The 26,216-nt window shown below is 35.7% G+C and overlaps 1 protein-coding gene across 3 annotated transcripts; it reads right to left on the bottom strand.

The window, feature by feature from the left end:
- Positions 1-628: 628 nt before the first annotated feature.
- Positions 629-26,216, bottom strand: DPM1 (dolichyl-phosphate mannosyltransferase subunit 1, catalytic). 3 transcript variants are annotated; one of them, XM_043983646.1, is made up of 10 exons: positions 26,007-26,142; positions 24,530-24,865; positions 21,875-21,974; positions 20,072-20,105; positions 9,767-9,843; positions 9,649-9,674; positions 9,411-9,506; positions 6,462-6,530; positions 2,700-2,814; positions 629-1,004 (listed from the first exon to the last, which is right to left on the bottom strand). In XM_043983646.1, the coding sequence occupies exons 2-10, from the start codon at positions 24,550-24,552 to the stop codon at positions 900-902; spliced, it is 645 nt and encodes a 214-aa protein (XP_043839581.1). In that variant the 5' UTR covers positions 24,553-24,865; positions 26,007-26,142; the 3' UTR covers positions 629-899. The 3 variants fall into 3 exon arrangements, with proteins under 3 accessions (XP_043839581.1, XP_043839582.1, XP_043839580.1); XM_043983647.1 differs by lacking the exon at positions 26,007-26,142 and adding an exon at positions 25,851-25,986; XM_043983645.1 differs by lacking the exon at positions 24,530-24,865 and having other exon boundaries at positions 26,007-26,216.

The following is a 26,216-nucleotide window of genomic DNA, read 5'->3' as shown; positions in this document are numbered from 1 at the left end:
TAGCCATAATGTGTCTATATGTACTTTTGAGCACAATGGAATAACATACAAATGTAAATTCATTATTTAAAAATATATATTTTCTTAGGAAAAAAGCCCAAGAAAAAGGAATCCAGTAAATTCTTTTTAAATGAGTAGAATAACAGTTTGAATCCTGTAGAATGGATTTTTTTTCATTCAGGAAAGTTTTTAACAGCTTAACATATCTATGAATTTAAGGCTATGAAACTTCATTCACATTTAAAACATACATTTAACATTTTCATTAGTCATTTGGTTTAACTTGATTTTTCATATTAGAATACAGTATTTCACAAATTCAGCAGTTAAAATAGATGTACTTATTCAAGTGGCAATGAGGCAAAGAACCTAAAATGTTATTTTAAATAGGCTGGTTGCTTTCCTTATTAGTTTAAGAGAAGATATTTTAAACTAAATGGTGGATTGTGAATGTTTTCCAATTTATGTAAAAATTTTAGGAATATATCTCAATTATGTGTATACAGAATTCTTTTAAAGTCTATATTCCATAGGTACCCAAAGCTGGAAATTTTGCTTTTACTCAAGTATTATTTCAAAACTTCACACAAGAAAATCTAATTTAGTGTAAGCTATTAACAATACTTTATCCAAACCAAAAGTCTTATAAAATTTATTTATAAATCTTATTACAACTGTAAACAGACATAGAGAATATTCCTTCTTTCTTTACATGGATGTGAAATCTATTTTGGAATACATAGGCCTCCAGAAAAAAAAATTAAGGTGTATGTGAAATTTACCTTACCTTACTCTTTATGGTTTAAGAGTACAATTTAAAAATCAGCAACCAGGTCTTTTGTCTTATGTTTAAAATGAAATGAACATGACAATTTAAATATAAAATGGTTAGTGTCATCTTATGTAGTGGCAAACAGAGTCAACAGTCCTTTCAAAAAGGAGACTATTTCATTTCCTCCCAGCTTGGATTCACCATAAACTCGATCCACAAATGAGATTGGAACCTATTTGAAAACAAACAAAAAAAACTCACAATGTGTTCTTTTAAAAAACAAATAAGGGGCAGCTAGATGGCGCAGTGGATAGAGCACCGGCCCTGGAGTCAGGAGTACCTGAGTTCAAATCCGGCCTCAGACACTTAACACTTACTAGCTGTGTGACCCTGGGCAAGTCACTTAACCCCAATTGCCTCACTTAAAAAAAAAAAAACCCCAAAAAAACCAAATAAGCAGATTCTCAGTGTGATGCAAACCCAAACAAAACTTTTACCTAAGTTAAACACAGAATTGGTAGCGTTTGCAAATTATTGCCAAGTTATGTTTAAAGTTTAAATTATGGGGTTTTGGGGTATGATAACAGCCACCAAAACTGAGTGAGAGTTTCATGTTTCAATGGATTCATGATCTCACTGATGTGGATACTCTCTATAATAATCCATGGATATTTTTTAAAAAAATAAATTTTTTTTTAAATTTTTAGTGAGGCATTTGGGGTTAAGTGACTTGCCCAGGGTCACACAGCTAGTAAGTGTTAAGTGTCTGAGGCCGGATTTGAACTCAGGTACTCCTGACTCCAGGGCCGGTGCTCTATCCACTGTGCCACCTAGCTGTCCCATAATCCATGGATTTTAAGATCTGAAATTATAACATGTGAACCATATGATGTTACTTTGAAAAGAAGTTCAAATCAAAAATAAATTGAACTCTCTTAAGTTTGCAATTGTATTTCAAGAAAATGTTTTACTCAAACTAAAATATTTTCTTAATTTAATTTTGGGGGGTTTTTAAAACAAAAAGTTGATCATAATGAATTATCTCATTTCATAATTTTATAAACTGGTACAATGACATTAAGTTGTATTTAATATTCTTATTCTGAATGAAAGGAAAGAATAGTATTCTAGGAAAATAAGTTATTTCCTACATGTAAACTATCAACCTAAACCTATTTTTTCATTCATTTCTTCACAGTTCCAGAAAATTTTCACCCACTCCCAGATTAATGGCTGCCTACCTGCTTAGCTGATAGTAGGAGAGAAACTGATAATAATTAGACTTAGAGGCTGATTCTTCCTGGCATTCATGGGCATGATTCATAGGCATGGATACATTTCTGTCATAATAAATTAAGAATTAAAAGAAGGAGCAAAGAAAAAGGAGTAGTTTGGGAAAAGAAGAAATGGAAGGAGAGTTGTCAGAGTATTCCATAAGGGAATGCTACTTTCTATTAATTATTCTTTAAAAAACAAAAGGAAAAAACCCTTAACTTTTTCTTTTTAAATAAGAAGTCCAATATGTAGCTTTACTGATTTCTTAGCATTACATATGCTTTTCTTTTGTTTTTGTTTTTTTGTTTGCAGGGCAATGAGGGTTAAGTGACTTGCCAGGGTCACACAGCTAGTACATGTCAAGTGTCTGAGGCTGGATTTGAACTCAGGTCCTTCTGAATCCAGGGCCGGTACTTTATCCACTGTGCCACCTAGCTGCCCCCTACATATGCTTTTCTTTCTTTCTTTCTTTTTTTTTTTTGTCGGGCAATGGGGGTTAAGTGACTTGCCCAGGGTCACACAGCTAGCAAGTGTCAAGTGTCTGAGAACGGATTTGAACTCAGGTACTCCTGAATCCAGGGCCGGTGCTTTATCCACTGCACCACCTAGCCGTCCCCCTACATATGCTTTTCTAATAAGATTAGTACCATACCTCTCCAATGGTAAAATTTAGTTGCCTAGCTCGAACAATCATCTCCATTTGGAAGACATATCCTTTAGAAACACATTTTTCCATTAATTTCTGTAGAACTTCCTTTCGGTATAACCTGTAAAGCATTAGAATGATATGAAGCCTGGATAAACATAGTAAAATTGATTTCATTATTATCATAGCTCAACATTTTTAGGGTTCTGAATCAAAGTCCTCTCAGAAGAAATAAGCTGAGGGCTACCCAAAGAGTCACAGAGACCCACAATGGGCATGGGTAGGTCACAACACATTCCCAGCCTATAAAAGTTATAGAGAGAAACATAAAAGTTATTATTATTATTTTTTTTGCAGGGCAATGAGGGTTAAGTGACTTGCCCAGGGTCACACAGCTAGTAAGTGTCAAGTGTCTGATGCTGGCTTTGAACTCAGGTCCTCCTGAATCCAGGGCCAGTGCTTTATCCACTGCGCCACCTAGCTGCCCCCATAAAAGTTATTCTAAGAGAGATGTATGACTGAAAAAGGCAAGGTGATCTGTGGTGCGAATGAGGGAAAATTGAGTGTGCATACTCCTCTGGTATACACATAATCTGAAGGACTCTAGCATGTTGGGTGGACCCACCCTGGAGAATTTGGACCCACTCTGGACAAGAGCCACACAGGGTGGATTTCAAGCTATATCTCTTGGAGGGAGTAGCCACACCAATGAGATCACACATTTACTGACATACCTAAGTATCATCACATCTAATAACTCCCTGAAGTTCACAGATATTTACAGTCTAAAATTTTCACTATTAAGTTTTTATGTTAATCATTTTTGTATATTCTGAATCATAAAAAATATTACAATATTTGTTAAAGTAGAATTAGTTCTAGAAATGAATGTATTGTACCTTTCAGAGAGGTATGTACCTTTCTTCGAATTGTATGAAAAACTGTTAAATATAATTAAGTGAATCATTTGAAGAACAACTTATTACAGTCCATTTTCTGCCAAATTCTGGTAGAAAATGATGCTTTAAAAATTCATTAGTTCTCTCTTATTTTTTGATGAGAGATTTTTAAAAGGATTAAAGAGAAAACAACATTCTGAGATATTAAGAGAGTATTAGGCCATGCTCTACAAAAACCTTACCAGAGGAAAAAAGAGCAAGGCATACAGAGAAGGGAAAGTAAGAAATGTAAGATAAGGAAAAGCATAATAATGAACTCCATTCTTTAACCCAAATGTCTCTAGGGTTTTAAAATAAAAGTTCAATATGCTCTCTGAGAAACAGGCTACTCCAAGTTATTACAAAACCATGCCTCCAAGTACTAGGGCTCTGCCTCAGAGAAGGCAATAGGATGTATTTGCTCACAAGATGGAAGGTAGAAAGCTGAGGTCTGGGACATTCATAATGAGTAGAAAATGTGATGACCTGCATCTTCAAAAGGAAGTACAAGGGGCAGCTAGGTGGCGCAGTGGATAAAGCACGGGCCCTGGAGTCAGGAGTACCTGAGTTCAAATCCGGCCTCAGACACTTAACACTTACTAGCTGTGTGACCCTGGGCAAGTCACTTAACCCCAATTGCCTCACTTAAAAAAAAAAAAAAAAGGAAGTACAAGTATGAAGCAAAGAAACCAGTAACATCAGTGCAAAAAGCTGACCTCTGGGTACTGGGAAAACCATCTCACTCTCTTTTCAACCAGTATTCAAGTAGAAGGGTGCTCCCTACTTCTAAAACTTCCCCAAACACAAAAACCCCTGGACTAGTTATTTTAAAGGAAAGGGAAAAGTTAGAGTTCTAACTTTCCCACAGTGAATTGAGAATTCAACTATTCCAAACCCCTTATTATTACAGATGAGGAAACTCAGGCCCAGGGTGGTCAAATGATTTGCCAAAGATCCACAGGTAGTTAAAAGGCAGGGTTGTACAGATGCCTTCTCCATTTTGTTTTTTTTGTGGGGCAATGAGGGTTAAGTGACTTGCCCAGGGTCACACAGCTAGTAAGTGTCAAGTGTCTGAGGTCGGATTTGAACTCAGGTCCTCCTGAATCCAGGGCTGGTGCTTTATCCACTGTGCCACCTAGCTGCCCTTCCATTTTTTTTTTTTAAGGGAACACATCTTTAGAAGGGAGGTGGGTCCATTTGAGAAGCTTTTGTAGAAAAATCCCTTTGACATTCAACAAAAACTGTCTATTTCCTTCCTTTTGTTCTTTGACAAATTAGGGTTGCCTCATTCCACAAGGCCTAAAGGTTATTTTTGGAAATCAGCTTTCATTGTTTTGAGCCCTGTAAGATTTGAGGCCTCTAATCTGTATTTCTGAACTGATGGTGCTTATATGGCAATAAAAAACTGTTAAATATAATGACCCCATGATTTATTTCTTCTTCTTGAAAGTTAGGTATGAGAGACATGACTGGACCTATTACAAACATTCAAAGAAAACTAATGAAAACAGTTATAGCTCATATATAAATAAAATTTGTGTCACTAAAACCATCCTGTTTTCCTATTGGCTCATATTAAAATAAAGTCCTTCTCACCTATGATTTCTGCACCATCTTTAACTGGCCATGGCTTATAGCATTTTAGTTTCAAAATTCTCTTCTTTACTGTTAAGGCTTTTGCTGGTAGACTTTAGGCACTAGGAAGAATTAGTTAGCCTGTAGTAATCCTTAAATATAAAGGAATCACTTCCTAATTTAGTTTTTTTAAGCTGTCAAGTTTTTAAAACTTAAGATTTTCTTTAAAAAGAACATCTGTAATTACATTAAATACTACCCTAAAGTCTATAGTAGCTAATAAAACAAAACTAAACTTGTGAAAAAGAACTTAGCCTTGGAGCTTAAAATGAATAAGCATTTTTTTTAAGCTTTAGGGATGACAAATTTGGTACTGCTGTCCCTTAGTCATTTGATTAGGTCCAACGGACAACCTGAACTTGAAATCAGAGCATATGGGTTCAAATCCCAGATCTGCTACTTAATAGCTTATGATCTTTTTTTTTTTTTTTTTTTTTAGTGAGGCAATTGGGGTTAAGTGACTTGCCCAGGGTCACACAGCTAGTAAGTGTTAAGTGTCTGAGGCTGGATTTGAACTCAGGTACTCCTGACTCCAGGGTCGGTGCTCTATCCACTGCGCCACCTAGCTGCCCCAACTAGCTTATGATCTTAAGAGAAGTCTCTTTGGAATTCAGTTTCCTCATGTGTAAAATGAGGAGGGCCAGACTAGATGCCCTTTAAGGGTCCCTTCTAGCTCTAAATCTATGACTTTTGTAGTCTGTCAGAAAGTACAAGGAAGATGATGAGATGGTATTTAGGTTCATTTAGAATTGTTCTTAAAATTACACATAAAAGAACAAAGCTCAAAAAAAAAAAAATAAACTCAATATGCTTTTCTAGGGGAATATTTTGACAAATAGTGGTCTAAATTGCACGCAAATACAAATTTAACTTGTTGCTTATGGTTATGCTACTGCCAATGGACACACCCTCATTCCATGCAGTTAATGTTAAGAAATATTAAGGAGCACAGCATTAATGCTGTATCTTGTCCAGCTACCTACGAAGTACTTCTAGAGGAATAGCTTAATATCTTATATGACACTATTGTAGAATATATCTTAAAATAGGTATATTTTCCAAGCATTTCTGAGAAATAGACATGAACTCCAGGATCTTGGAATAATGTAAGAAACCTAATGGATTTGGATGAGAAAGGAAGGCAATGCAAACTGATGGGAAATAAAAGTTATAATAGTATAAGAGTACACTGTACCTGAAACTTCCAGTTAAGTCTGATACTCCTGGCCTCAGCAAAATTTGAGTTAAGAAGTTGGCTCCTCTGCTGTCAAATGAAATATCCAAGTTTTTACTTTAAAATTGTAAAGTAGTCAAAATGGATTTTAAAATATGGGAACATCAGTCACACATACCAATTAATATATTTTAAAAAATGCAACACAAGTAAATTTATGCTATCAGATTAAAGAAATCATCTGCTACCTTACCTTAAGAACTTTACTGGTTAAAAAAAAATCCAGCAGATAGAGGTGTTTTTTTTTTTCTTTTTTTTTTTTTGAGAGGCAATGGGGGTTAAGTGACTTGCCCAGGGTCACACAGCTAGTAAGTGTATCAAGTGTCTGAGGCCGGATCTGAACTCAGGTACTCCTGACTCCAGGGCCGGTGCTTTATCCACTGTGCCACCTAGCTGCCCCCGATAGAGGTGTTTTTAAGAACTAAAATTCAAGTTTTTTTCCTTTGAAAAATTAGGGACAAAGAGTTTCCCCATAGCCCCAAATATCTGAATTAAAACTTATTTCAAAACAAATTCTATTCTTATTCTAGAAGATTAATAATTTTCAAATAAGGGTAAATGAGTTAAAGGAACTTGCACAGCATATTTTAACTTTCCACTATGTTATATAATATAACTGTTACATAATATGACTGCTAAGGAATGGTGTAAAAGGTATTTATTCAGGAAAAGAAAGCAGGCTTATCCCTTGTCCAGAGTGAGGAATGACACACAGCTTCAGTCCTGTATTGATAGCCATAAAAATCAACAAACTAAGTGTTTACTAGGTGTTTAGTAGTTTTTCAGTTGTTTCCTACCCTATAGAACTCCATTTGGGGTTTTCTTGACAAAGATATTGGACTGAGGCAAACAGGCTTAAGTGACTTTCACAGTACTAAGTGTCTGAGGCCATATTTGAACTGAAGATGAATCTTCCTGATTCCAGGCCTGGCACTCCATCCACTGTACTATGTAGCTGCCCTCCCGCATACTAGATAGCATTTAAGGGAGGGCAGTGGAAGAAACTAGCTGAAGGAGGTCTGATTGCCTTTGCCCAAATGCCTAACAAAAGGGACCTACATTAATTAAAGATCCACCTAAGTAAACAGCATCCAGTTATAGGAGTTCAGGTTCCCCAAACTCCACTCCATAGTAAGCAAACTGAAGTCAAGGACTTTCTATTTCCTTGGGGCCTAGGCCAGATGCTCACACCGAACACTTAATATTTGTTGATTTGAACTTGTCAACAAGGGACTTTTTTTTTTACATCTGAAGGGGTGTAGTTCTAACCAGGACAAATCATTCATTTGCATGCTTTTGGGAAAGTGGGAGTGGTTTCTTTGTGTTGTAGTCTAATACATTTGGAAGGGAAGGGCCTTTATCACAGCTAAATAGAATCGAATTCCAAGTTAAAAGCTATGAATAGTCCATTAGCATTTCAAAAATGTATCTGGGCCAGCAGAAAGTGTTTAGAAATCCAATGCAAAGTTGTTTGTGCCACCCCCCCCCCACCTTGGGAAACAAGTTTTCCTTTTTCCTAGGGAAAGTTATTTTCCTTGGGCTACAAAGAATTCAATGGATAGGGACCAGACCTTTGATTTCCTGGATAAAGCCAAATGCAGAAGCAGGAACCAAAGCAAGTCTGTGCCTTCTCAGTAATTTAAAGTCTTTAAGTGACTTCTTCAGGGCTAAACCGCTAGGTAGTGTCTAAAAGCAGGACTTAAGTAGGCTTCCTCTCAAAGAATCCAATAGTAAGCAAACATCAATTTACTATGAGAAGCTTATAGAGATGCGAAAGGCAACCAAAAATAGAGTGGTAGAAAACTTTAAACATGTCAGAATGAAAATATCTTTTTAAATATTTGAAACAGCACTGCAAATAACTAATGATATATTTAAAGTAAATACCTTTAAAACTAAAAAAAAAATCCTTATTGATATACTTAAATTATTACATAATCAAATATTTAGACTAATTTGCCCAATAAATTAATTGGATTAGATTAAAAAGCAACTTAACACATTATTTGTTGGCTTGTAACAGAACAAAAGCAAAACTTCTGAATCAAAAGTAATTGAATATAATTGCTGTTACATTAAATATACTGCCAGAGAATTACAGAGCTCTAGAGGCAGCTATGTGGGAAAGTGGAGAGAACATTGGCCCTGAAGTTGGGAGGTCCTGAGTTTAAATCTCACTTCAGACACTTAATAGTTGTGCGATCCTGGACAAGTCATTTAACCTCCAATAGTTTTAAACATCCAGGATCAGTTCCAGTCATTCTGATATATATCTTGCCACTGGACCCAGAGGGCTCTGGAGGAGAGGGTGAGGTTGGTGACCTTGCATAGTCCTCATTCACTTCAATTCAATTTAGTGTAAGTTATGACTCACGCTGATGTTTTGGTCCTCTTTGAGAATGAAGGACAAACAAGAGGTCTAGTTAAACTGTCACAATTTATAGATAAGGAAAACTACAAACCCAGAATTACAGAAGTAGTAATAGAGCTGGAACGAGAACCCATTTCCACAAAAAAGTCAGTGGATTTTAAGTAGTCACTGACTGAAATTTAAAATATTACACATGCAGTAATCAATATTCCATAAAAATAAAACCAATTTAAGACTAAAAATTATGAGGTAATTTAGGGTGGTTTATTCTATAATACTTATAATTTTTAGGGTTTAAACTTTCCATTAAAAAATTTTATACTGATTTTTCCCTAGCTAAAGAGTCCTCATGCAAATTAATACTATATTACTCATCTTGTTATAATAGGAAAAATTATTCTGTAAAGAGCAGTAACTCTCACTGAGAAGTCCCATGCATAGATGGAAAGTATTATATAGTTAAATACTTCTTTGCTTTTTGAATAGAAGATTCAAGTCAAAAATAATATAAAAATTACTTTACAGACAACTAAATCTACCTGATAATTTTTCTCTTCAAATCCCAGCCATAGACACCTCCATTTCCTTTGTAGCGAGTTCCAGAAACAATGTCAAAATTACCTTCTTTTTGCTTCCTACAAGAAACATACATTAGCTGACAAGTTATAAAGTTTTTCAATATCTGAAATTAGTGTAAAATTGGATTAGGTAATTAAAGATATATTTACATTTTAATCATTTGTTATAATTTCACAAAATATTAGAAATACTACCTACCTAATGAACTCTGGAATAAATTTTGGCTGTAATTTGAGGGAAAAAAACAATGAATAAAATGAGGCTAAACTTTTAAAGCTAATGTAGAAACAAATTTTCAAAGTAAAAAAACACTTACATGGTGGGAGAGATCAGCATCCATAATAATAATGAAGTTTCCTGTAGCATGTTGCATTCCATGAATATATGCTGTTCCTGATAACAAAGGTTTATAGTTAAACTATTAAAAGAAGAAAAAAACTTAAGCAGAAGTCAGCATTTCAAAAAAGATACACATATAAGTTAGTAAGTTTTCAACTTAGACAAGTTCCAGGCTTATTAATTTAAAGCTAATTTTTCTTAAGAAAAAAGTTTATTGTTTTTAAAAAATCATCACTTCCAAATGATGCACCAGCCTACAGACCTTCCTTTATAAGAAAAAGTTAAGCAAAATACACATACAAATTACCATATATGAAAACATATGCAGTAGTTCATAATTATAGTCACTAGTGAGAAGAGGGAACTACTAAATTTCCCCCTCCAATGTGTGCACCTTCTAAAAGAGAACAGAAATGATATACACAGTTACCCAAAAGTTATCTATTTTAAATTCCAAGGCTAGCAAAGGGGAAAAATCTTCAGCCTCACACTTAAGATGTGTTAGTAAAGACACAAAAAAGGCAGAATAACTCAATATTCATATAACATTTAAGGTCAACAAAACAATTCACAATAATCCTGTGAAATATACATTGTACAAGATTATCAATTTATAAGTGAGGAAACTAAAATGCCTAGATTTTAAATGATGTTTTCATGATCACACAGTTATGATGTGTTAGAGGCAGGAGTCAAACCCAGTTCTCCTGAGTACAGGCTCCCTGCATCACCTGGCGGCCTCTAAGGAATATCAACACTATCTGATTTTTCTGATCCAGACTCTGAATCACACTTGTTGATAAATCTAGGTTTTTGAAGGCCAACATAAGCACTATCATTTTCTACAAAGACAGAAAGACTTGGGGTGACAGACTGGGTCTGCTGAGGCCTAGCTTTATTTAACTACAGCAAGGTTAATTACTAGAAGAATAGTTGTTAGGTGATGGATTCTCTGGCTGTGGGTGAACCATGAAACAGATAAAAAAAATACAAAACAGCCATCAGTTTTATGAGGCTCCCTTTTCACTTTTGTGGTGGCAGGAAAAAGGCAGATGTTAAGACCCATTCAAGTTTCAAAACACTCCTAAGTATTATTTTTACTTTTTATAATCTCATGTTTAGAATGCCAACAACCAACAAGATAATATACTGCTAGAAAAATTAAACCACAACCATTTAAGCTACTGAATCAAGTCACAGCTAAATGAAGACTAAGCATGATTCCTTGGAGTCAAGAGTCTGGTGGATTGACTTTTATAGTGTGACCAATGCAATAAGAAAAGTCATGATATAGGGGCATACAGTCATCTTTTTCTGCACTGCTCATGGTAACTCAAAAACAAAAAAAGCTCTATGATTTCAATATAGGAAATCTCTACAATGGCACAAAATAAAACCCATGCTATCTGCTCATTCTGGTGATACTCTTGGTTCTCATCTTCCTATGTTAGCTATCAAGTACCTGGCCAGGGTGGAGACACTCACCCTGAGAGGCACTTCCTCTTGACACCTCAAGAATAACAATGGAAGACAAGGCTGGTCCAATGGTTAACCCTTCTGTTTTGTGAACTTTCTCTAAGTTTTTTTACTCCTAATTTCCTTTTCACTCATACATTTCTTTGATGACATCCTTCACTTCACTTCTTTGTAATTTCTTGTTCATAATGTCTTCCAGCCTGCTCATGTCTGCCAAATGCATTTCTTTACTGACCTTTAAGTAACTTTTATTTCAATTCTTTGGAGACATTGTAATGTTTCATGAGTCTCAGCCATATACTAGAAGAATAATGTTAAAAAGATGAGCCCTTGGGGACAGCTAGGTAGCAGAGTGGACAGAGAACTAGCCCTGGATTCAGGAGGACCTGAGTTCAAATCTGACCTCAGATACTTGACACTTACTAGCTGTGTGACCCTGGGCAAGTCAATTAACCCTCATTGCCCTGCCCCCCCCCAAAGATAAGCCCTTGTTTTAATGGAGAAGTTTAAGATCTATAAATTGCCCATTCAACTATCAATCTGAACAAGTCATTCCTCATCCATTTGTTTCTATAGGGAAACTAATAGTAATAATAGATCTCATTTTGAAAGTTCTGCAGTGTTAAAGGGCTTGATGTAATAGCACAATATATTATGTAGGATCTTATAAGATGTAGGATCACTACATCTTTTAGTTAATGTTATGAGTAAAGATGTGACCCATAAGCAACCCCCCCCATCCGCCGCAAAATAATTTTAGTATGTACTCTAAGGCTATGTGAAATGCATGGTAATCACAAAGTGAATGAGTTGGAATTTGAACCCAGGCAGGTTTTCCTGATTTCAAGTTTAGTGCCCTATCTAATATACCATGCAGACTTGAAGCAGCATATACCTTGACAGTCAGTGACTTCAATGTAAAGGTGGGCAAGGAAAAGATGGAGAAAACTATGCTAGAAAATATAATTTGGAATTTAAAAGTGAGAGTGCAAAGACTTATGGACTAAAATTGTAAAATAAAACAACTTTGAGATACCATTTTACACCTATCAGACTGGCTAAAATGATAGGAAAGGAAAATGACAAATGTTGGAGATGTGGAAAAAATTGGCACTGAATAAGTATATTTATTTAGAAAGAATTGTTATTTTTATTAGATTGTTCATCCCACCCATGAACAATTAATATTTCTCCAATTATTTAAGTCTAGCTCTATTTGTATAAAAAGTGTTACTTCTCTTATTGCTATTGCTGGCATTTCTAGTACAATACTGAATAATATTGGTGATAATGTGCATCCTTGTTTCACTTCTGATCTTACTGGCAAGGCTGCTAGTTTATTCCCATTATGGATAATGCTTGCTGATGGTTTTAGGTAGATGCTGCTTCTCATTTTTTTTTTTTTTTTGGTTTTTTTTTTTTTTTTAGTGAGGCAATTGGGGTTAAGTGACTTGCCCAGGGTCACACAGCTAGTAAGTGTTAAGCGTCTGAGGCCGGATTTGAACTCAGGTACTCCTGACTCCAGGGCCGGTGCTCCATCCACTGCGCCACCTAGCTGCCCCTGCTTCTCATTTTTAAGGAAATGCTATCAAATGTTTTTTTAATAGGAATGAGTATTGTAATTTGTCAAAAGCTTTTTCTCATCTATAATCATCTGGTTTTTGTTGCTTTTATTATTGATATAATCAGTTATATTAAGTTTTCCTTATGTTAAACCAAACCTGTATTAATGGTATATATTTCACTTGGTCATAATGTATACTGTGATATAATGTTATAGTCTCCTAGCTAGCATTTTTTTAGGACTTTTTGTATCAATATTCCTTAATGAAACTGGTCTATGATTTTCCTTCTCTGTTTCTGCTCTTCCTAGGTTTAGGTATCAGTACCATATTTGTTTTCATAAAAGGAGTCTGGTAAGACCCCTTCTTTGCTTATTATTTCAAATAACTTATTTAATATCAGAATTAGTTCTCTTTAAATGTTTGATAGAATTCACTTTTAAATCCATCTGGTCCTGATGCTCTTTTCTTAGGAAGTTCATTTATGGTTTAACTTCTTTTTCTAAAATAGGCTTATCTTGATATTCTTTTTCCTCTTCTGTTAATCTGGGAAGTTTATATTTTTGTAAGTATTCTTCCAATTCACTTAAATTGCTAAATTTATTGGCATATAATTGGGCAAAACAACTCCTAATAATTGCTTTAATTTAATCTTCATTAGGTGTTTTCACTCTTTTCTTTTTTTTTTTGGTGAGGCAATTGGGGTTAAGTGACTTGCCCAGGGTCACACAGCCAGTAAGTGTTAAGTGTCTGAGGCCGGATTTGAACTCAGGTACTCCTGACTCCAGGGCCGGTGCTCTATCAACTGCGCCATCTAGCTGCCCCTCTTTTCATTTTTGATACTAATGATTTGGGTTTCTTCTCTCTTTTCTAATCATATTGACCAATGATCTATCTATTTTATTGTTTTTTTTTTCATAAAACCAGCTCTTAGTTTTATTTATTAACTTAATGGTTTTCTTACATTCAATTTTATTAACCGTATTTTTAATTTTCAGGATTTCTAATTTGGAGTTTAATTGGAGATTTTTAACTTGTTCCTTTTCTAGTTTTTTAAATTGTATACCCAATTCACTGATCTGTTCTTTCTTTATTTTACTGATGTAAGCATTTGGAGATATAAATTTGCCTCTGATTCCTGTTTTTGCTACATCCCATAAGTTTTGGTTTGTTGTCTCATTATTATCATCCTCTTTAATAAAATTATGTTTTTATGATTTGTTCTTTGACCCACTCATTCTTTAAGATTAGGTTATTTAGTTTTCAAATAATTTTAATCAGTTTTCCCATGGTCCTTTATTAAATATAACTTTTATTGTATTATGATCTGAAATGGATGTATTTAATTTTTCTGTATTTGCATTTTATGCCAAATATATAGTCAATTTTTGCAAAGGTGCCATGAACCTGAGAAAAAGGAACATTCCTTTTTATTCCCATTCAATACTCTCATATCTAGCTTATCTAAGATTCTTTTCATCAGCTTGACTTCTTTGTTATTTATTTATTTTTACTACATTTATACAGTTTTCTGCACTATGTATTTTCGCCTGTAATTCATTTACCTTTTTCTTTATAAATTTGGATGCTACAGCATCTGGTGCAAAAATAGTTAGCATTGATATTACTTTATTATCTATGGTACCTTTTAACATAATTTCCCTGCTTATCCTTTTAAATTTAACCTATTTTAGCTTTAACTTTGTCTGACATTGTGACTGCTACCCTTGCTTTTTTTTTTTTTTTTTTTGCAGGGCAATGGGGGTTAAGTGACTTGCCCAGGGTCACACAGCTACTAAGTGTCAAGTGTCTGAGGCTGGATTTGAACTCAGGTACTCCTGAATCCAGGGCCAGTGCTTTATCCAGTGCGCCACCTAGCTGCCCCCTACCCTTGCTTTTTAAAACTTAGTTATTCTACTCCAGCCCTTGTTACTCTATGTGTGTGTGTCTCACATTTTAAGATGTGTTTCTTGTAAGCAACATGTTGTCAAGTTCTGGTTTTTGATACATTTCGCTCTTTCCGTTTTGTGTGTTTCTTCATTCCATTCAATGTTACATTAGCTGTGCATTTTCCCCCATCCTATTTTAACCTACTGTTTATCCTTCTCTTTTTACCCTATCCTTTCTCAAAAGTCTAATTTACTTTTAATCACTGCCTCCCTAATACACACACTCTTTTAAGAATTTCTCCCTTGTTCTATCACCTTGCCCCATTTCTCTAAGATTTTTATACCTAACTAGATGTATGTTATTCCCTCCCATTTCTAATGAGAATAAGGTTCCTACACTACCTACCCTCCACTCCATCCTCCTCTCCACTGTAAAAAGTTCTTCCATTAATGCCTCTTTTGTATGAAATGATTTATTCCATTTTACCTTTCCCTACCCAATTTTGCTTTTTTAGGAACATTACATTATAATCAACTCAACCCCAAGCCATTTATCTATGTATACTGTTTCTAATTACTATAATAATAACATTTTTAAGAGTTACACCTGTCATCTTCCCAGGTACGTAAACAGTTTAACCTTATTCAATTCCTTATTAGTATTACCTTCTTATGTTTCTCCTGATTCTTGTTCTTTTAAGTCAAATTTTCTGTTCAGTTCTGGTCTTTTCTTCAAGAATGCCCAAAAGTCCTTTAATTCATTAAATATCCATTTCCCCCCTTGCAGGATTATACACAGCTTTGCTGGGTAGGTTATTTTCAGTAGCAAATCTGGCTCCTTTGCTTCAGAATATCATACTCTTTTGGTCGTTTAATGTAGAAGCTGCTAAATCTTGTGTTATTATGACTGTAGTTCCATGATATTTGAACTGTTTCTTTCTAGCTGTTTGTAATACTTTTTTCCCTTGACCTAGGAGCTTTGAGACTTAACTGTTATGTTCCTGTGAGTTTTCATTTTGGGATCTCTTTCAGGTGATTGGAGTTTTTCAATTTCTATTTTATTCCCTTGTTCTAAAACTTCAGGGCAATTTCCCTTAACAGTTTCTTGAAGTATAAGTGTTTAGACTCTTTTTATGATCATAAAGTTCTGGTAGTCCAACAATTCTTATGTTACTTTTCCTTGATCTGTTTTCCAAGTCAGTTGTTTTTCCAATAAAATATTTCATGTTCTCTTCTATTTTTCATTCTTTTGATTGTTTTATTATTCCTTGATGTATTATGATGTTAATTGCTTCCTCTTGCCCAATTCTAATTTAAGGAGTTATCTTTGTTAAGTTTTTGGATCTCTCTTTCCAATTGGTTGACTTTTCATAATCTTCTTGATTTTCTTTCATTATATCTTTCCCTAATTTTTCCTCTCATTTGATTTTTAAGGTTTTTCTAGGAATTCTTTTTGGGCTTGTGACCAGCTTATATTTTTGTTTGAAGCTTTACAAGTATCTGTTTGACTTCATTGTCTTCTTCTGAGTTTGAACCCTGATCTTCTGTATTACCATCTTTGGTCAGGTTCTTTCTTCATTTTAAAAAATGGCCTCTTTCTTGGCTGTAAACTTTGTCAGGGTCAGGCTTTGCTCCCAGGATGTGAGGGATGTCTTAGACTTCAGGCTTTTCATGCTTTTGTTTTCAGAGCTCTATCTATGAGACTTTTTAGTTCTTCCAATGTGCTATGATCCATGGCCAGGTGTGGTCACTCTTCTTCTGTGTTGACCTGGCTGCATTTCACTCAGGCCAGACTATCACCTTAGTAGGTCAGATCTTTTCTTAACATTCTGCCAAGTTGTCTTGGGCTGGACGACTGCTTCACCATGACTTTTAATTATTTCTGCCACTCCAAAATTTATTTTGAGGCATTATTTTATTTGGGGGCAGGGGGAAGATTTGGGAGAGTCAGGTACTTTCCTGCCTTATTCTGGCATCTTCACAAAAGTCCCTCCCAATGTCCTCTTCTTTCAGTGGGTAAGTGTTCTCTCCTGGTTCTCTCATCTGTCAGACTGGCTCCTTTTCAGTCTTCTTTTCTGTACCTACCAACCTGGGCTCTCTTCTCTTCTCCCTCTCTCCAACAGATTCAATTATAAAATCTTTGCAGAGTATTCTCGGATCTACCTATCTAGCCCTAATTTCTCTCCTGACCTCCAGTCTCACATCTTTCATTGCCTCAGACAACTCAAACCAGATATTCCATAGATACCTTAAACTTAGCATGCCCAAATTTAACTCATTATCCTTTACTTCTTCCTAACTTCTCTATTGATGTAGAAGTCATTATCCTCCTCCCAGTCACCCAGACCCATAACCTAGGCATCATAGATTCTTTACTCTCAGTTCTCATCTTATCTGTGGTTGCCAAGTCATGTCCATTCTACCTTTTGTAACATCTCCCCATAAATACTCCCTCCTCTCCTCTGACATTACCATTACCCAGGTGCAGGCTTTTATCACCTTACTGCCTGGTCTATTAAAATAGCTCATTGGTCCCTCCCCACTCTAATCTATCTACCACTCACCTATCAGAATAATCTTCCTAAAGCAGATCTGACCATGATACCATGCTATTTAACAAACGCAGGTGGCTCCCTATCATCTCTAGGATCAAATTTAAAATCTATCACATCTTGGATGCTAAATCCTTATCAGAGAAATTTGAAACAAAGTTGTTCAGTTCCTCCTCATTTGATCACTTCCCTTTTGTATTCTAGGTGTGTTAATTTTGTTTGTGCAGAAGCTTTTCAGTCTTAGGTATTCAAAGTTTTTGATTTCATAATTTGTCTTTTGTAATTACCTCTAACTCATTTGGTTAAGAAGCTATCTCCTACCCATAGCTGTGAGAGGTATATATGATCTGCTTCTCTTCTAACTTTTTTTTTTTTGTAGGCAATGAGGGTTAAGTGACTTGCCCAGGGTCACATAGCTAGTAAGTGTCAAGTGTCTGAGGCCGGATTTGAACTTAGGTACTCCTGAATCCAGGGCCGGTGCTTTAACTACTGCACCATCTAGCTGCCCCTCTCTTCTAACTTTTAATGATATGATTTTAATATTACATTCATGTGTCCATTTAGAATGTATGGTGGAATATGGCGCAAGGTATTGGTCTAAGTCTAATTTTCACCAGACAGCTTTCTGGTTTTCCTAGAAGTTGTTGTTTTAAATCAAACAGGGAGTTCATTCCTAAGTAATTTATGTTTGCCTGTTTATTCAACACTGGGTTATTGAGAACCAGTTTTTTATTCTTCTTTGTCTAGATGGTTCTGTCAATTTACTTTATTTTTTAACCACTAATGGATAGTTTTGATGACTGTTTTTTTATAACATAGTTTGAGGTCTGGGAGTGCTATTACCCTCTGTCATTGCCATTTATTACCACTGATATTTAAGATATTTTATTTTTCCATATAGCTAGGTAGCTATAGTGCTTTAATGTCTACAAAATGTTTTACGAACATTATCTCATTTTATCTTCGCAACAATTATGGGGGATATGTGTTATTACCATTTTAAAATGAGAAAACTGATATATGGAGTGACTTGCTTGGGGTCTCAAAGCTAACAGGTATCCAAAATAAATCATGTCATTAGCAAACAAAGATAATTTTATCTCTTTTTTCAAACCTATGGCTTTAATTTCTTCCTCTAGTCTTATAATGTACACTTCTAAAATTATAGAAAATAATAGTGGGGAGAGTGGGAATCCTAAGAAGTCCCCACAATACTTATAACAGCACTTTTTGTGAAAAGGGAGAAGCACATACTATGTGCCAGGCACTGGGCTCAGCACTTTTATAAATATTATCTCATTTGATGCTCACAACAATCCAGTAATATACCATTATAATTCTTATTTTACAGTTGAGGAAGCCAAGGCAAAGAGGCTAAGTGTCACATAGAAATTAAGTGTCTGAGGCTAGATTTGAACTCAAGTTTTCCCTATTCCTGGACCAGTGCTCTATCTACTAAACCACCAGCTGCTGCTTCCAATGGTAAATAATTAGGGTTAGACTTAGCTTTGTAGTCTTCTCATACTGTACTCTGATCTAAAGACAGGGTCCTTCTGGAAGTTCCTGAAGGAAGACAGGCCACTCCAAATTCTTGAATTTTCATTGCCTGGAATCTGATCTCCATTTCCTGACTTTCTTCAAGCATCAACTAAAATTCTACCTTCTACAAGAAGCTTTCTTTCCTTTTTCTGATCCCCTTTAATACTAGTGCCCCCCGGCTTTGGGTTTAACTCTAATTTACCCTGTATGCTTGTACATAGTTGTTTGCATGTTGTTTCCCCCATTAGAATATGAATTCCTTGATGGCAGGGATTGCTTGTGCCTTTCTTTGTATTTCTAGAACTTAGCACAGCATAAGCATAAGCATTTATTGACTGATTAACTAATAAATAATCAGAGAAATGTATGATTAGAAATAATTATGACCTAGTTACATATTTAAAGAGTGAGAAACTGACAGTTGATGTGCTCTACTTGATTACATTCAATGTATTCAAGGAATATAAAAGGAAGGCCATCAACCCACCTTATAGTAATTCATAGAAGAATATGGACAACAGTCACATAGGATGGGGTCATGCACTATAGTGCTGGAGATAATACTTCTATTTTTGAAACCATAGACCCTTTTAAGTATTAGAGTTAAAGACATTTATTCCAGATCAAGGGCTTGGCTTGAGACCTAGAGCTGAGAGATACTGTTGCACAACCCTGCCCACCTGTCTGTCTTCTACCCCTCTGCACTAGATATCTCTTATCTGTCTCGAGGCCCCAGTGTTGCCCATCTTCTCTTGTCTGTGTCCATGCCTGCCCCCCCACATGTCCTTGAACTGTGTGCTGGTCACTTTCCTGCCTCCTTCCCTTCCCCATGTGTGCAGGCAAATCTGCATCATGCAAAAAACATTTTACATAGAGGTCTGCAGAATGGTCCACTTATGTATAGCAAGAACTCTGTGTATATTTTAATAAAATTCATATATAAAACTATTGAACGGAACAATTTAAATCTCTGTACAAAGCAAACAACATTATTCTTAACGCATTAACTATTCTTATTATGTCATATATATATAAATTGCAAAAAAAGCATAATATTCAAAATTTTCTCTTCTCAGGATTACCAGCTGAGAAATGCTAAAATTAATCATTTCAATTTGATTATGATTGGTTATTAATTACCCAGCCTAAAGTATTAAACAGTTTTCTCTTGTCCTCAAATGAGAAAAAAGACATTCTGTTGTATATCCTACAGTGTTAAGTATCAGGCATGAAAGTTGAGACATTCTTCTAAATTACTACTTACCCAGTCCTAGCTTTTTAGCTCTGGGCCTTAGAAGCTGTAAGAGTAAGAAAAAGTCATCAGATCTTATCTATACTTTAGACAAATTCACACTAAGCTGTTAGAGTTTAAAAATACTAATTGTTTAACACACACACACACACACACACACACACACACACACACACAAAGCTAGGTGGCAAAATGGATAAAGCACCGGCCCTGGATTCAGGAGGACCCCAAATCTGGATTCGGGCACTTAACACTAGCTGTGTGACCTTGGACAAGCCACTTTACCCTCACTGCCCTGCAAAAAACAAAAACAGAAACAAAACACAACAGAAACAATCTCACACTTTAGTGTTTAGGTATGGTCAACAAATTTTAAAAAGTAATGTACTGAGGCACTGGTTCCTATTTTTCAAGCTTGCCACAGGGAAGAGGAGACAGGAAGCTCTACTAAACACCTCTACTTAAGGTTGTGAACACAAAATGGAAGCTAAAATTAAAATCAGCTTACACTAAAGTCAATGAGCTCTGTAGTCAAAGTAATCGAATGAGATACTAGAATGATATTTAATCCTTTTACAATACATGGTGGGAGTAAACTTAAAATGCCCACATATGGTGTTTTCAAAGTTGTAAAGCAATTTAAAAAAAATCACTTACGATTATGCAATGTGTTGTTTTCAATAAAATATTTATTTAAAAAAGGATAATATAGAATTAAATATCATATACACATTAATAGGGCTACCCATAAAGGCATGCTCCAGTTTAAGAGAAAGTTGGATCTTGGAAACTTAGGAGTTAACACACTGGACAGTCAGAGTCAATGTCCCTCTCACCCAGTTGTTAGTCTCCAGATGATGTAGGAAGGAATGGCTGTCACTGATGTTAATGTTGGCTTGCTTCTCTTAAAAGTTGTCTTTTGTTGCTTTACCATTCATAAATATGTCCAAATCCCTTTATTTCCTGCCTATGCGTACAGTGAAGTGCATTTTTATTATCCACTATGAGAAACAGTATTTTCTTTTAATTGTCCCAAAATTCACCACAGCATACTTCCTGTAGATCATTCTCTTTACTCAATTCATTTAAACATTTATTAAATACTTACTATGTGTTTGAAATACCAAGATGAATAAGACAAGGTCTCTGCCCTTAAGACCTTATAAGGAGACATAATCTCTTTATCCCTCAGAACTCAGTTGAGTCTGTATGAGTTCCAAACCAGCATGCAATTTCAGTTTTCAATATACTACAGACCAAATAGCATTTTTCTTTAGGATATATTAAACTGAAGTTATGAGGAGAACCGTAGGTTTAGCAATGTTATCTTTTGGTGGCAGGTATTTTTTTAATATTCTCCTTTTTCCCGAACAACTTCCATTACAGTTGGTTTGAATATAAATAATTCTTATAGTAAAGGGAGAAATGAAACAAAACTATTCCAAATTCTTTTAATTGTGTGCCACAAATCTCATGCTTAAAAAAAAACAAAAACAAAAAACAACTCTCTTTCTTTAAAAGAGCGTAAGTGGCCATGAAAATATACAGTTCACATAAAGATCTGTGACATATAATAGTAAGTGAATTATCTCTATATTAAATAGTGTACTTGCGTAATCAAACAAGCTCATTCAGACTATAAATAAATAAATAAATAACAAAAACCAACCAGGCAGCTTTCAGTTATTTATAAACTTTAAAAAAAATCTTTACCAGTTCTGTAAATTAATTGAATTATCAACAGTACTCTCTGCCTTTCCTTTACATAGATGCAATATAGTTTAAAACAAAAATAAAGAGTTTAATTTAACTCACAATTTTATCTGACCCATAAATCTTTTCCAACTGTTGAGCAACTTCCTGGGTTCCATCTGGACTTCCATCATCTATGACGATAATTTCATAGTTGTTTCCACTGAAATGAAAATTGTTTTATTATTATTTTTTATTTATTAAAAACTGATAGGAAAAAAATATAGCTAGCTGCCCACCACTCTAAACTGTAAACTACTAGTGAGGAACACTGTACAATTATAAAAGTAAACAGTAACATTTTATTCCAGTCATGTTTCAGTTGCTAAGTAGAAAATAAGATGAAACTTCACCAAATGATCAGGACCAGCCAAATTCTTATTTGTTGAAATAACAAATTATGAGTTTAAATTTTTAAATGTGCTTAACACAATAACATCTAGGAAAATACCACAGCTGAGGTGTTAAAATTTTTAATAATAAATTCCACTTGCCAGGCTTGGAAGAGCAGGAACAAGAGAGTTGTGTAATATAACCAAATGTAGTATTATATTTCCTAAATAGGAAAGAATACTTGAGAGACACACAGAGACATTGATGTCTTTTTGGGGGGAGAAATTTTAGGCTATTACTAATTAAAACAACTTTTGAAAGGTATTACCAAATATTTAGCATTCCTATAAAGAAAAAAGTACCTTTTAATAAAAAACAAAAAACTTGTTCTCATCCTCAAATATTTCTTCTACTTTGGAAAGAGAGTTTGAATTGAAAAATCAAGAAGCAGGGAATTATGAGTAAAAGATTACTGACTGGACTGAAAGTCAAGAGTCCTGGGTTCTAGTCCTGATTTTACCAAGATTTCATTATGATTAATGGGCAAGTTACTTCAACTCAGTCAACTGCAGTTTTCTAATGTGTATAATTTTACAGACCACCTAGTTCAACCTCATTTTATGTGACATTAAAATAGATCATAAATGTTTTGTTGAAGTTCACTAAAGTGAATTTTACATAATTGTATTTACCTTATTAGAAATTATACAAAATTAAAATTAGAAGAGAATTAGATTAGGTAGCTATAAAGTTAATTATAAAAGACAAAACAGATAATTTAGATGACATGAAATGAAAAAGCTTTTGCATGAGCTAAATCAATGGAACTATATGATAGAATAGAAACTGGATAGAAAAAAAATTTTACTGTAAATATCTCTGATGAGGGTCTGATATCCAAGATACACAGGGACCAACACAAATGATATCATCAGCTCTCATGGTTTCAATGATCATCTCTGTTCAGCTGATGGTCATATATACTTGTCCTATAGCCCTGACCTATCTTCTAGTGGGCAGTCTGGCACCTCCAACTAATGACACATCTCAAACAGAATGTTTCAAAGACATCTTAAACTTGATTTTTCCAAAACTGAGGTTATTATCTTTCCCTACAAACCCCTTTTCCCCCCTAACTTCCCTATTACTGTTGAGGGCCCTACCCATTCTCTCAGTCACCCAAGCTGTCATCCTTAACTCCTCATTCTCTTATCCCCCTATATCTAATCAGCAGTTCCATCCTGTTGTTTTGACCATCATCATCTCTTTCTTACAGAACCTCTTCTCTGCTCTGCTACTGCCACCACCCTGGTGCAGGCCCTCATCACCTCATTTTGGACTACTGCAATAGCCAGCTAGTCTGTCTCCCTACCTTAAGTCTCTTCTTACTTCAGTCTATCTTCCACTCAGCTAATCTTCCTAAAAATAAAATACAGAAGTTTGATTATATATAAGCCACCTTCCTCTGTTCAATAAACTCCAGTGTCTCCCTTATTACTTCCAGGGTCAAATGTATAAAATCCTCTGGCTTTTAAAACCTTTCATAACACATTCCTTCCTACCTTTTTAGTGTTCTTACCCTTTACTCCCTCCTCTCCACATACTCTGGGATCCAGTGACACTGGTCTTCATGCTGTTCCTCAAACATGACACTATATCGCCAGACTTCAGGCATTCTTGCTATCTTTACTTCTAAGACCTGGACCCCGACCCCCAAACCCCACCCTTATCCCCACCTTCTGCAAGAAGCCTTTCTTAGTTTTCCTTAATCTTAGTGACTTTCCCCTAATAACAGTCCTGTATTTATTTTGTTTGTACATAGTTGTTTGCAAGTTGTATCCCTCATTAGACTGTGAGTTCCTTGAAAGAAGGGGCTATTTTTTGGCCTTTCTTTGTAATTCCAACACAGCACACTACCTGGCACACAGCAGATGCTTAATTATTACTTGAGTTGACTTACAGATTGTATGTAAGATCAAGAGCCCTTCCTCAATGGATAAGTGGTCAGCAAATACGAAGGAAATAAGAATTAACTACCAACTACTACAGTGCTAAACACTTTGCAAATATTGTCTTATTTCAATCATGGGAGATAAGTATTTACAGTTAAGGAAACTGAAGCAGAGAGATTAAATGATTTGCCCAGGGTCATACAGCTAATGTCTGGAGCTAGATTTGAATTCATGTCTTCTTGACTCCAGGTCCAATGCTGTACTGCTGAATATACTCACCAGAAATAAATCCAGCATTAGAAAACAATATTTCCACCCAAATACCTAAAAAGTTAGGTAGCAAATGCCACCAAAAGTTTATTTTCCTGAAGATACTATGGTCAACAAGATCAACTGGGAATTTTAAATTTTAATTTTTAAAGAATTCACGTACATGTGTGTTGTATTAAGTGTCATCACATGTGACACCAGGAATTGCAGTATAATGGAAAGAAATTTAGATCTGAAATCAGAGGACTTGGATTCCAATGCCTGAATCACAGAAAAGTATTGCTGAAAGGGGCCTTGTAATTCATTTAGTCCAAATCTCAATTTACAGGTGAGGAAATTGAGCACTTAACCAAAGGTGAACTATCCAAGGCTGTATAGTTAATTGGATGATATTAGTATTGAAATTCCTTGGTCTTCTGATTCCTCCTTTGCTTTCAACATTAAAGCAGGCTTGCCTTCTTAGTTAATTCATTGAGTCATTCAGGGTCAGTTTTCTCACCTGTAAAATAAAGAAGACAAACAAATCCCTTTAGCTCTAAATTCTATTATCTTTAATGTGCCCTAAAACTAATTAGAGGAACAGAAAAATCAAACGATTTATAAATTGGTAGTAATTCCTAATTGAAACTGTTAACTTTGAAGCAGTTAACCTTTTTTCAAAACAAATATGGGGTCTTCTAATTTCAAATCAGGATCATAGATCTGAAATTGGAAGGGGCTAGTCCAAACCTCTCATTTTACAGAATGAGGAACGACTTATTCAAGTATTAGAAATGGGATTATAAACCAGGTCCGACTTTGCATAGATACACAAAATTGATTTTAATTAAGAAAGGGTCCAGACCTCTGCAATTCTATGTGATCTTTCTGAACTTTTACCAAGTTTGAGGGGAGGTGGGCATTGGCGACGGAGGGGGAAAGAACTTATTTAGTAACAAGACCACCAATTTTACTGCCTACTTTAAAACTACTATTTATAATAAACACAAAATACCAGCTGTTAGTACAATATACCCTTATAATTTCTATTTTGGCGGGGGGAGGGGTTATTTGTGCCCAGCAGTTAAGCTCCATTTCTATTACTTAAACAACACATACACGAACGATTCTAATTCTTATAAGCGTTCATTGTAGCCACAGCACTGGGGTGGGAGGACTGGGGCTGCGGCTTCCTCTTCCTACCCCACAGTACTTGTATCAATTTCGCGGGGGGGGGGGGGGCGGGGGCGGGGAGCAAATCTTGGGGGCCAAACTGCTAATCCATTACCTTTCCCAGTGACGGGTTGTTTAAATCATTCTTCAGTCTGAGGCGTCTAGGGAGAAAAGAAGGCCAGGCTCAGCCCTGGCTCTTCCCCACAGGCAACCTAAGGGACCACCCTGAGCCGCAGAAAGGGGAGAAAGGACAGGAGGAGGTTCCAATGCCGCGGGGAAGGATCTTTGGGAGAGACGCCCAGAACGTCCCCCGGGGAGGAAGCCGCCATTACCGTTCATGATCTCCTAGTCAGCCTTCAAAGAAGATGCCTTGGTCTCAAAAAAAGTCACGAAAAGGCCCTGGAGAACGTGGGGCGGTGGGAAAGGAGGGTTGGAGCTGCAGGGGGACAGCCAGCTCATCCCTCTCGAGAGGGGACCCGGGGCAATACCTTTCTTCGAAGCTCTTCACCAACAGCCACACGATGAGAGGCAAGTTCTCTCGTTCATTGTAGGTGGGAAGAAGCACCGAGTACTTCTCCGCTCCTGAAGCCTCCGCCGCAGCCTTCCTCCCTCCTCTTCGCTGGGACCCCGGACTACTCGAAGTATCGCTGTGGGAGGCCATGGCGGAACTAAGACCTACCGGAATCGGAATTACGTAA

Source organism: Dromiciops gliroides, chromosome 2 (genome assembly GCF_019393635.1).
Source record: "Dromiciops gliroides isolate mDroGli1 chromosome 2, mDroGli1.pri, whole genome shotgun sequence".
Lineage (NCBI taxonomy): Eukaryota > Metazoa > Chordata > Mammalia > Microbiotheria > Microbiotheriidae > Dromiciops > Dromiciops gliroides.
Note: the sequence above shows the minus strand (reverse complement) of the source record. Positions and strands in the feature narration are given on the sequence as shown.

What these genes read in the sequence shown, in the direction of transcription:
- DPM1 (XM_043983645.1), bottom strand. Translation starts at nt 26,179, where the DNA reads ATGGCCTCCCACAGCGATACTTCGAGTAGTCCGGGGTCCCAGCGAAGA. An exon ending in ATGCTGATCTCTCCCACCAT is followed by an intron (nt 9,675 to 9,766) that starts GTAAGTGTTTTT and finishes CTCAAATTACAG; the next exon opens with CCAAAATTTATTCCAGAGTT. An exon ending in TTTATTCCAGAGTTCATTAG is followed by an intron (nt 9,507 to 9,648) that starts GTAGGTAGTATT and finishes TGTTTCTTGTAG; the next exon opens with GAAGCAAAAAGAAGGTAATT.